General features: G+C 42.6%; 2 protein-coding genes and 1 long non-coding RNA gene across 3 annotated transcripts; 1 reads left to right on the top strand and 2 right to left on the bottom strand.

The window, feature by feature from the left end:
* The first annotated feature begins 297 nt into the window (after positions 1 to 297).
* On the top strand, positions 298 to 4,632 carry LOC124694990. The gene is made up of 9 exons (XM_047227907.1): positions 298 to 744; positions 848 to 985; positions 2,035 to 2,103; positions 2,179 to 2,250; positions 2,480 to 2,562; positions 2,654 to 2,785; positions 2,913 to 3,123; positions 3,354 to 3,469; positions 4,453 to 4,632. Exons 1-8 carry the CDS (start codon positions 337 to 339, stop codon positions 3,396 to 3,398), a joined length of 1,158 nt encoding a protein of 385 aa, XP_047083863.1. The 5' UTR covers positions 298 to 336; the 3' UTR covers positions 3,399 to 3,469; positions 4,453 to 4,632.
* Positions 4,633 to 4,991: 359 nt separating this feature from the next.
* On the bottom strand, positions 4,992 to 7,101 carry LOC124694982. The gene is made up of 2 exons (XR_007000512.1): positions 6,851 to 7,101; positions 4,992 to 5,294 (listed from the first exon to the last, which is right to left on the bottom strand). It is a non-coding gene; the product is annotated as an uncharacterized LOC124694982 (long non-coding RNA).
* LOC124694972 (putative disease resistance RPP13-like protein 1) lies at positions 7,096 to 11,187 on the bottom strand. Its single transcript, XM_047227894.1, has 2 exons — positions 7,263 to 11,187; positions 7,096 to 7,172 (listed from the first exon to the last, which is right to left on the bottom strand). Exon 1 carries the CDS (start codon positions 11,185 to 11,187, stop codon positions 7,327 to 7,329), a length of 3,861 nt encoding a protein of 1,286 aa, XP_047083850.1. The 3' UTR covers positions 7,096 to 7,172; positions 7,263 to 7,326.
* Positions 11,188 to 11,466: the final 279 nt, after the last annotated feature.

The raw sequence follows: 11,466 nt of genomic DNA, 5'->3' as shown, positions 1-11,466 counted from the left end.
TATAGGCCAAAAGATGGTGCAAAACAAGTGAATGAGGTTGTACTTGGTAGATGAAATAATTTAGGACAATTTACATGAACTAGGTGCATAGGTAGAGAGAACACGTCCTCTGGTAGCCGTCACTTTTGTTTTTGAAACTCTGGTAACTGTCACTTATTTGTCTTGTACAAGAAAATGATGCATATATAACACTCATAAATCACCAAGAAAAATCTTCTGGCCCAAATTTTAACACGCGCTCAAAAATCACCAAGCAAAGTACAAAAAGGCAAAACGAAAGAAACCAAGAGCGGAGAGAGAAACTCCAACTGTACAACGCAAAGCCAAACGGCACCAATGGCCACACGCCTCTCCTCCCGCCTCCTCATCCTCCCGCCCGCAGCCACCACCACTCCTCTCCGGCCACGGCAGCCGGCCAAAGCACTCGCCGCCTCTTACCGGAGGCGCAGCCCACGCCTCGCCGTCGCGGCACAGGCGGCGCCGAGCGGCGGCGCGGTCGCCCCGCCGGCGGCTGCAGGGGACGCCGGGCTGCCGCCGGCCGAGGCGCAGCGGCTGGTGGAGTTCCTGAAGGCCGACCTGCCGCACCTATTCGACGACGTCGGCATCGACCGCTCCGCCTACGACGACCGCGTCCGCTTCCGCGACCCCATCACCCGCTACGACGACATCGACGGCTACCTCGCCAACATCAACCTCCTCAAGGTCATCTTCCGCCCCGACTTCTACCTGCACGACGCCAAGCAGGTTAGTGTCTCTTAATTCGGCCACGACGAACGCTTGCGATTTTGCAGCGAGAACGTTCGTGTGCATGGGGAATTCGTGGTAATTTCTGCGAGTTTTGGTTCAGACAGGGCCCTATGAGATCACCACGAGGTGGACCATGGTCATGAAGTTTTCTCTACTGCCGTGGAAGCCGGAGCTGGTCTTCACTGGGCTCTCGATCATGGGTGTCAACCCACAGAACCTCAAGTTCTGTAGCCATGTGGTTAGCATTCGTACTTGCTTGCTTTTTACTACACTTTGGAACGCATATTTTTCATCTGAATGTGCAACTGGATTTGCGGCCGAGGAACAGACTTGTAGGACGGCTGTTGACCGATGTGTGATACTTCCTTCAGTTCTGTAAAGTCTAGTAGCATGGACTATATAGGTTTGTGTTTGCAGTTTTCAAATTCAAGATCTTCAGTATAAGGAAAATATGCTTAATTAGAAGTTCAAGGTTCCAAAGTTATATCAATACCTTTAGGTAGTGCATTTACGTGACCAGAGGATCCAAGAGGAGCAGACAAGACGATGGATTGTTTGACTAAACTGTTGCCTAACAAGGTGTCAGCCGGTTTTCCACTTATGCAGTCTCCTTGTCTTTGCAAACTTATGTTCTGCTATGTCAAGTGGCTTTGTTATCACGACGCATCATAAGAGAACCTTCCTCGTATAATTCAGTGCTTCAGGTTCAGCCTGACTGCTTGAGACAAATCTCTGAACCTAGTCTAGATACTTGATTAAGACCATTGCCCTCTGTACTGTCAGTTGTGACGATATTGCTGTAACATTTTTTTCCCTTTGCTATCATGCCATTTTATGAACCTAAACTCTGAGATACTGTGTTTTCTCAACCTGTTGCATTATTATTAAAACCAAAGGGGGTATGTAAGCAGTACGGAGTTTGTATAGGTTATGCCAACTCTCGTACCATTTACAATATTTGGTTGAGAAATAACAGTACCATGATATTTCCTGATATTAAGCATTCCCTCCGTCCCAAATTAATTGACTCAATTAATTTGGGATAGAGGGATATATCCATATCGGGTCCCCTTCACTGGATTCCGAAAACACAAGAATATGAAAAAAAATCATAGGAACTGTTAAATTCACGACAAAATTCTCTTACCAAAATTCCCCTCACAATATTCGTTTGAATCAAGGAGATGTTAGAATGATGTTCTTTTTATTAGAATATTTGAAAAAACAATACTCTTACCAAACTTATCATTAAATACTATTCTACTATCCTGATATGATGTAGTACAGGATATATGGGATTCAATACAGAACAACGAATACTTTTCCTTTGAAGGATTGGTGGAAGTTTTCAAGCAGGTAACTTGCCATCAGTCTACCCTTTTTTTTATATACCGATCGATTATTTGAAGTTGACCTTTTGATTTTACACAGCTGCGATACTACAAGACCCCAGATATAGAAACACCAAATTATCTCGTTCTGAAAAAGACTGCAAATTATGAGGTATTAATTTGGTCTATATATTCTAGTATTACAAATCCAGTTTATAGTAGATTGGAGTAGCAATGCTGCCAATTCTATCATAATCCATCATTCATATTAAGTCACAGCACTGACAAGTTTGTCAGTCTTGCCAATATGATCTCATATGGTAGGAATTCTGCATCTCTGTATGACACCTAATATGTAAATGTCCCCTCTTCACAGTTTTTAGCATAAATATTTTTTGCAGGTCAGGAGGTATCCACAGTTTTCAGTAGTCGAAGCAAAAGGAGAAAAACTAACAGGATCATCAGGTTTTAATAATGTTACTGGGTGAGTTCTTATTTTAACCATTACTGTAAATAACTAAATACGTAACACAATATATTGTAATGCCAAAGTGCTTGTACGGTTGTACCTGTAGATACATATTTGGCAAGAACGCTTCATCTGAAAAGATTCCAATGACTACACCTGTCTTCACTCAGGCATCTGATGACAAACTTTCAGATGTATCCATACAGATACCTCTGCCAATCAACAAAGACTTGAACAGGTATATTGCCATGCGTGGTTTAAACTACTGACAACATGCCATTGGCTCATACATGATCAAAATAGAATATTTTCCAGTTATTTCTATCGTAGTATTTCTGTTGCCAATAATAGTCTTGTTCAATCAGTTTACCAGCTCCAAATACAGAAGCAGTTACCTTGCGAAAGGTTGAAGGCGGCATTGCTGCAGTGAAAAAATTTAGTGGGCGACCAGAAGAGGAAATTGTGGTCAAGAAAGAGAAGGAGCTACGTTCCCAGATACTCAAAGACGGGTTGAAGCCTCAACAAGGCTGTATGCTTGCACGTTATAATGATCCTAGGACAAAGAGCTTTGTGATGGTATGTTTCCTTTTGCTCTGTGCTTTTTAAGTTAAGCTGAGATGTCAAATTTTGTGTCAACTTAGGAAAACATGTGTGGCAAATTCCGTAGCTTATCCATCCTTCCCCATTGCTGACATTTTCAAGAACATGCCACAATCTAATAACTGTACGTTCAATCATTAATGAATTACTTCTTTTCTTTCTTGACCCTGCTACTGAAACTCTGTTTTTTTTTTCATGATCCAAAGAGGAACGAGGTGCTTATATGGTTAAACGACTTTACACTGGAGTAGAAGTCTTCACTTAACATTCTCTACAACATCATACACTGTATATTAGATTTCCAGAGCCACATCATAGAAAGGTAAGTTTGTTCTTCTCAGACAATTAATGGCATTGTATATTTCCTAACAATACACTAGTTCTGTGAAACTGATCATTATTTACATGTACAAACACAAGTAATAAGAAAAGGAATGCAACCTGACAAAATGAATGCATACATCCCACTTTATGCTCCAGCCTTTTTCCACACCATGAAGAAATAACGTTGTTTGTTCCTCGACAATGCAATAAGGAGACGTCTTGGACCGGTGCAGGAGTCTATGGTTAATAGTTTTTTTTTTTATATAGAGCACACAGATACTAGCCGGACATGTGCATTTTTCTTAGACTGAATTATACAAGTGCTGGTACTTCTCGGAAGCTTTTTATTCAAAGGTCTAATACACTTTTGACCCTAAACGCAATTAAGAAATATTAAGAAACAAAGCCCGCGCACACACAGATAGGATACCCAAAGAGTCATCCAGGAGGCACACGCAAGCTTCTTGATTTTCTTGATTATAGAGATAAGAGGAGAGATAAAGAGACATTTTACATTGAAATCCTCTAAGGAAGTGAAAACATGAAGGTGGAGCAAATGTTTGGGATTCTCCAAAAAGTCGAGGAAAGGAAACAACAGTCCTATAGGAATTTTTAGTTTCAATCCTATAAATTAACGAACTTCATATGAAAATTTCCTATAGTATTCCAATCCTACAAATTTCCTAAACCAAAGACACCTTAGACAAAAATTAGGAAGAACTTGAATATTTGAGGAAAAAGAGATCGCCTATTGGGAAAAGAACTCGATCTGCAACTCTTAATTAGCCCTTCCCTACAGAGGATGTTGTAATGGAAAGAACAGAGGTCACAACGGCGTTTATTTTGAATTGTCAAAGTAGATGGTTACATTTGCAGCATCACTGTCGCATATAACTTGCTGTTCTGCTGTTCATGAAACATGAACCAGCAATGCAACGATACTATGGCAGTACGGTAACGTTGTTTGGTCTGTTCTTGCAGCGGAAGCTCAGCTTGTCTTCCCAAATGTGGATGCAGAGATGGTGGTCACGTAAACGACAGGGTCAGAATGAGGAGCGATCAATGATTAGTACTCTGACTGACGATGGCTGACCACCCACTATGCATTTCGTCGCAGTTCGACAATTGTATCATGATCCCTTTTCTATTCTAACTTCTGATTTTGCTGCAATGACGTCCGAACGACAAACTAACATTCAGGAAAACTATGCAACACACTCTAGAAAAAGATATATCTTTTTATGTTTCAACTTGCAACAACAGTGGGCGCGGCGTGCCGCCATCTCTTGCTAGTTATAGGAAAGAGTACAAAATCTGGTACTTCCAGAAATAGCAATCGCGCGCTGGGACCAGCACTAGGAGGGAAAAGGTGCCTGTGACTAGTGTAAAAGCCAAGAACTCCCATCGTCTTCCCGCAGGTAACATGGGCAGCCTATTCTCTGGAAATTTACATCGTTGTAGCCTGCTGAAACTGCTATGCTATCAAGGTAAAGCTTTACCACCCTGCATATTTCGATCGCAAACAAAAATCACCTGTGATCTATCATATTGCAGATCTAGAAGTGCTCTTCCCTTTTTGAAGGAGCAAAAAGCACACAACCTTGTTTGAACTAAAATACATCCCGACAGTAAGTAACAAAGAATATATGTGGAAATAAATTTACATCCTGACATCAAATGAATCTACATCATGGTACAACTTGGTTACATACATTCATATTTTGAATACACATATAAAACTGCATGAACCCTGCATCCTTCTTACTTCTGCAGTCTGAACTTACTTCACTTGACAATTTGCATCTCTTTGCAAATCTGTGTGCCTGTATAATGAACAGAAAAAACTTTAGAAAATGCACTAGTGTATGTGCATAAAAAATGCTAGGAAAAATTCAAGAAGTAAGAATAAATACAGGAAAGCTAATATACATCCCCCTATATGCTAATATACATCTAGATACAGACCAAATATACATCTAGTTTAAAGCTAATATACATCTAGATACAGACTAATATACATCTAGTTTAAAGCTAATATACATCTAGATACAGACTAATATACATCTAGTTTAAAACTAATATACATTTAGATATACAGGGACTAAAACATAGATGCACTTATATGCTAACATACATCTAGGTATAAAAGCTAATATACATCTACATACAGTGACGGAAACATACATGCACTTATATGCTAATATACATCTATATATACAGGGAGTAAAACATACATGCACTTATGTGCTAATATACATCTATATGGACATGGAAACATGTATCCACCTCGATGCTAGTATACATCCACTGATATGCTAATATACATCTAGACCAAGGTAGCTAGGGGGGAGCAGGGAGCAATCGGATAGCTTAAGTAGAAGGGGCCGTCAGTAAAGCTGGACGGTGGCTAAAGCATAAACTGAAGACCTACTATCAACGTTATTTTATAAACGCTAAAGCATAAGCTGGGCGGTGGCTAAGAGCAAGTACAATAGAGTTTAGTCAGCTGGCTATATGATCTTCCACATAAGCAAAATTCTAGGTGGAGGAAAGAGAAGAGAAGAGAGAGAATAGAGCAGGCTACATGCATACAGCCCGGCTACAACACACTAAACGAGAAATAAGAGGCAGCATGTAGCCGATGTGAAAGCTTTTAGCAAACGGTTATCATCTCCTACCAATAATCAGCCTCCCACCGTACAAGCATTTAGTGCTATAGCCATCTTTGTAGCTAACTTGTAGTCAATCTATTGTACCGTGCCTACTCTTATAAAGGCTATTAGGGGACGTGGCAATGGTATACAGCTGGCTGCCGGCTATGCTATTAGCCATGCTCTAAAGCATAAGTAGAAGAACTAGCTAGAAACTCCGCGCAGCCAGGGCTGGCTCCGGAAAAATTCTTGTGCTTGCTAGTATGCACACGGTTTTTAGCAGAAGCCAACGGAAATTGCAACCAGTACCGGCCTCCAAAACATTCTGCTACAGGGAGAAAGTAAACATGCCCCATGGCCATCGCTGCACATCCCCTGCAACGGCACCACCAAATTTACAGCCTTGACAAGGAACTACATGAGACCCCATACATACACCGCAAAGCGTACAACATCTAACAAAAACAGCAAACACCGCATCCACACTAAACAGCTAACACCACCAAATTGGATCAGATCATCACAATGACCACATTCACATGGTCAGGAGACCTTAATCCACTACCACTGAACCTGATCTACAGAATAGCAACAGACCATATCCTCCTACACATCAAATTGGATGAACACAAGACCATCACCAGACTCCTAACCCTTGAAGTAGCCACGACACAGTGGCCAGATCATCAGGAGCATGAGGGAGCAAGGGATAAAGGTAGCTAGCTCACCGAGGGGGAAGCCGTAGATGTCGTAGTCGAAGCAGAGGGGTCATCCACAGCCTACCACCGCACCATGGTGCAGGAGGCCACGGCCAGACCAGGCCAGCAGCAGCACCACACCCCAGGTAGCCGGAGCACCGTGGGATAGTAAAGGAGGCGAGGTCGACGCAGGGGGCCGGGCTGGAGGGGAGCAACTAGGACGCCGGCGAGGGAGAATTGACGCCGTTGCGCGCAGAGCGAGGCAGAGTCTCTGCCGCAGAGACTGAAGACCTACCGCGTGGGACGCGAGATTGCTGGTCAGCCGCACGATGACGATCTCACGGTTCACGCGCTGACCACACGATAAGAAAATTTTGTGGTCAGCCAAAAGATAGATTTCCCGAATAATGAAATGCATATACTATTATGAAAGGTTATGTACCTCTTGGAGTTCCAATGTGGCCGATGGGAGCTTTACCTTTCCATTTGTTTGTAAGTGTCACGCTTCAACTAAATTCCTTCCAGCGGATATGCGCGATCTTTGGCCAACTTTCTCCATCAGGTGCCCGGCAGCTTTCATTCAAGAGTTCACAACCCCGTACACATATGTGTTGGAGGGAGGATGGCAGATCTGGTAAAGATGTCATGTTAGGGCAGTCGTAGATGTCGAGATTCTTCAGATTAAAGAAGCAGTTCAGATTTGCTGGCAGGGAAGTCATTTGACAATTACAGAATCTCAGCCTTTTGACAGATGTGAAATTTGTGGATTCGTCGAATGAAATGAATGGTTCGCGGCAACCTTCCACAGAGAGAAATGCTGGAACTGTGAAACCTTCAGCCGGGAGCATGTTGTTGAGTATTATGGTACTGCTAACATAGAGTGCTACCTGGGCACGAAACTGTGACATACACTCGGGGGTGAGTTTTGGAACATCAATCAAATGTAACCCTTCAAGTTGCAGCAAAGACAATCCTTCCAGCGTACATAAATCCGGTAAGTGATAGAGTGAGAATCTCTTAACAGAGGTAAGACTGCCAAATGACAAGCATGCGGTGCTTCTGCACTTGATTATGACGATTTGTTCCATGTGTGGCCAGTCAGTACAGAGGAAGTCAGCTGTGAGCATGCAATAGGATACGCTGAGGCTCTTAAGGGATGATGGCAAACATTCTGATCCACATGATAATTCTAAAGAAGGGCAGGAATACAATTTAACTCTTGAAAGAGAGGTAGCACCTCTTAAGCCCCCCAATGACCTGAGACACCAGCAAGATCTGAGGACCAAGATGTCAAGTTTTGTCAAACGTTGGAGTACCTCTTCCGAAGGAAGTGTAGTTAAAGTCATAATCTCATGTAAGGACAATACTCTCAGTGAAACCAGGCCATCAAGGCAAATAGCTAAAGCTTCATCTGTAATACTACATGATGAAAGATATAGTTTACTAAGATCTGATGGTGGAACCAGTGGCAGCCCAATAGTGCTCTTTCCATGCACGAGTCCCATCCTCTGCTCGTGACAGTATATCCATGCCTTGATGATATCCTCTTTAACCAATGGTTCACCTTTATCTCTTTCTAGAGCACTTCCAAGGTTTTCAACATGTGACACGTCAGCATGCATCAATATCACCAACTTCTTTAGAAATGAATGTTCCGACGAGAGAACACTCCTAATGTCTGATCCTGAATCCACCTCCCAGATTAAACGAAGTTGTGATGCCAAGTGGTCTGTCCTCATGATATTCTCTCTCTGATCATAATGTCCCAGCTCATCGTTGGAAATAAATATAAGCAGTGGGCATTTTTCTACTTCTAAAGATTCAAGTCCTTGGGGAAGACAAGATAATGTCTTCAGGTTTGGCACATTGCAGAGGGAAAGTGAAGTGCAATTCCCAAATAGCTCAGTATTGGATGGCAGGCTTTGTAATGCACAGCAATTAACAAAGCTTAAAGAATACAAATTCTCAAAATATGAACCATCAAGTAACCAGACCGGATATTTGGATGATTTATAACCATCAACTGTAAGGCCTCCAAGTTGAGGCGGTGGCATTAGGCCTTCTAAAATCTCCAAATGTAAATTATCTTCTGAATTCGTTTTATTCTTGCAACTCCAGACAAGTTTCAAGTTGTCAAGATGAATTTTCTGGTGCAGCTTCGACTCCAAGGCCTGATCCTTCCCAGCGACATTCTCAAGATTTTTGACAGTTAAACTGCCACAAATCTTGTTCATGTCCCTCAGTTGTTGCAACTCATATCCCTTTTTCTTTTGCACAGAAAATTCCTCGAGTTGTTGAAGCGAAGTTAGCTTGCCAATGTTAGGAATTTGAGGCAGTGCTTGCCTGTATGGCCTGTATACTCGATCATCATGCCGTTCAAGATGCCGTAACTTCCTCAAATTGCAGAGTTTCTTAGGCAAGCTCTCAACTTGGCCATTTAACCGAAGAAACTGCAAGTGGTAAAGAGTACATAGAGATCTTGGTAATTCAGTAATCAGTGTTCTAATGATGTTCAAGTACCGAAGATGCTTCAACTCACCAACAGATTCTGGCAACTTACTACTGCTGTAAGATGACAAACATAGTACACGCAACTTCTTCATGCTCTGTATTATCTGATTGAAAAGGTCACTTACATCATCCATTAGGGGGTCTATGCAGATAAAAGTGCGTAAATGATGTAGCTTGCTGATACTTTGCCTTTGTTGCTTTATACTATCAACACGAACAGATAGATGTCGAACAGTGTAGGGTATTTCTGTCAACTTATCATCTTCCAATCTGAAGTAGTCTTCTTTAGAGAGTGATTCCGCCAGATCATGAAGGAGATCATGCATAACATAGTAGCGAATGTATTTATCATAGACTGGTTGAAAGAAGGAAACAGAGATCATCTCATTGAAGCAATCCCTCCCAATATCGTCCACTCTATTGTTTGGGTTAGATGAGTCAAAAAGGCCCTCTCCCATCCAAAGATGAACCAACTCATCAATAACATAATTATGGCCTTTCGGAAATAAGCTGCAATATAGGAAGCACCTCTGAAGGCATGGATCTAACTTCTCATAACTCCATAACAGAGCTTTCATGGGAACACTTAATTTGTCAATCTTTATAGTTAGAGCATCCTTCCATGCAGTGATATGCGTTTTCCCTTTCAACCGGGAACCCACAACTTTTGCCGCCAAAGGGGATTGCCCAAGCCTTTTGGCAATCTTCTCTGCAAAATCTTCGAGCCTTTCCCGCAATAGCGGATCTCTGTTTTCTGTTCCGGAGAACGCATAGTGTTTGAAGAGTGCCAAGAACTGAGTATCTTCCATGTTTTCTAGTGGAAACACATCTTCACAGCAAAGAGCAGCTGGAAATGTATGCCGTCGAGAAGTTAACAAAACTTTGCTTCCCGTCTGTTGGGAAACAAGAGGAGCTAACAGTTGCTCCCATTCCGTCTCCATGCCAGGTTCAAACCAGACATCATCCAACACAAGCAGGAATTTCCCTGATTCCTGCAGTATGTTTGTCAACTTGCGCTGCAGAGTATCAAGGTTATCAATGCGTGGGCATTCACCCTGTGAGGCGGACTCGATGATCTCACGCGTATGACGACGGACGTCAAGTTTGCGTGAGATGCTTACCCACATTGTCATATCAAAATATTCTTTTACCCTCTTGTCATTGTAAACAAGCTGTGCCAATGTGGACTTTCCCATACCTCCAACTCCAACAATGGCCAAACCCGAGAACATATCTGTACTAGCTACAGTACCAGTTGTCTTGGTAAGACGATCTACTATACAATCGCAATCCTTGTCACGGCCAATCACTTTCAGAGGTAGCAGTGATGTAGCCTCGGGAACAGCAGAAGCTGATGGTACGGTGGGGCTCCCTGCAATTTTAGAACCAGCTGGTAAGCAGAGCAGTTCACGGAAGTCCTTGGCTTTCGCCAGGGTAGCCTTCAGTTGTTTCAGCTGGCTAATTAGATTTCTGTTTTCTGAGCTCAGATTGGAGAGCCTGCTCGATGCAGCACGCAGAGGGTTCATTAGAGTGTTGCTGATGGAGGAGGCATCGGCCGGCAGGGAATCCTTCCCTTTTGCTTTGCGCTTGAGGAGGTTGTACTCATGCTCCTCCATCAAGTCCTCGGCCAGGTAAAAGGCTTCTTTGAGTTCCTGAAGCCATTTATCCAACTTGAGCCTGTGGTTCCCCTTGTCTGCTGCTTCAATCACCAGCTCGAACTGCGGCATCATAATGGTCTCCAGTTCATGGAGCTCACGCGCCATATCCACTCCAAGGAATGTTGAAGCATTAGCAAGGAGCTTCATCAAGACCGGAGATGAAGCCAATCTTAAGGCAGCTAAGGCCACTGCCGCCATCAGATTGTAGGTTTTCTGTACTTACTTTTTTGGTGTATGTGGAGGGGAGTTATCTTTATTTTGTGGATGCACAGATGACAGATCTTTGGTGCAGAAAGACAAACTATGGGAGTTTCCTGCTCTAAGATGAAGGTGACTAGGGCTGAAAGAGAGATTAAGAGGTGTTTCTAGAGAGAAAAAGAGAGAACAGACTCGATCCAGAAAGATACTAAATGATGACACACATAGTATGGAGATGAACAAGTACAGAATGGAAAAATAGGATAACAAGCAATTAAG

The sequence above is a fragment of the Lolium rigidum genome, chromosome 1, assembly GCF_022539505.1.
Source record: "Lolium rigidum isolate FL_2022 chromosome 1, APGP_CSIRO_Lrig_0.1, whole genome shotgun sequence".
NCBI lineage: Eukaryota > Viridiplantae > Streptophyta > Magnoliopsida > Poales > Poaceae > Lolium > Lolium rigidum.
This window is presented reverse-complemented; position numbering and strand designations above follow the sequence as displayed.

Bases quoted from the DNA above. Each gene is read 5' to 3' on its own strand.
- LOC124694990 (XM_047227907.1), top strand. From the start codon at position 337: ATGGCCACACGCCTCTCCTCCCGCCTCCTCATCCTCCCGCCCGCAGCC. The intron at 745-847 runs GTTAGTGTCTCT...GTTTTGGTTCAG, and splicing joins ACCTGCACGACGCCAAGCAG to ACAGGGCCCTATGAGATCAC. The intron at 3,124-3,353 runs GTATGTTTCCTT...CATGATCCAAAG, and splicing joins GGACAAAGAGCTTTGTGATG to AGGAACGAGGTGCTTATATG.
- LOC124694972 (XM_047227894.1), bottom strand. From the start codon at position 11,187: ATGGCGGCAGTGGCCTTAGCTGCCTTAAGATTGGCTTCATCTCCGGTC.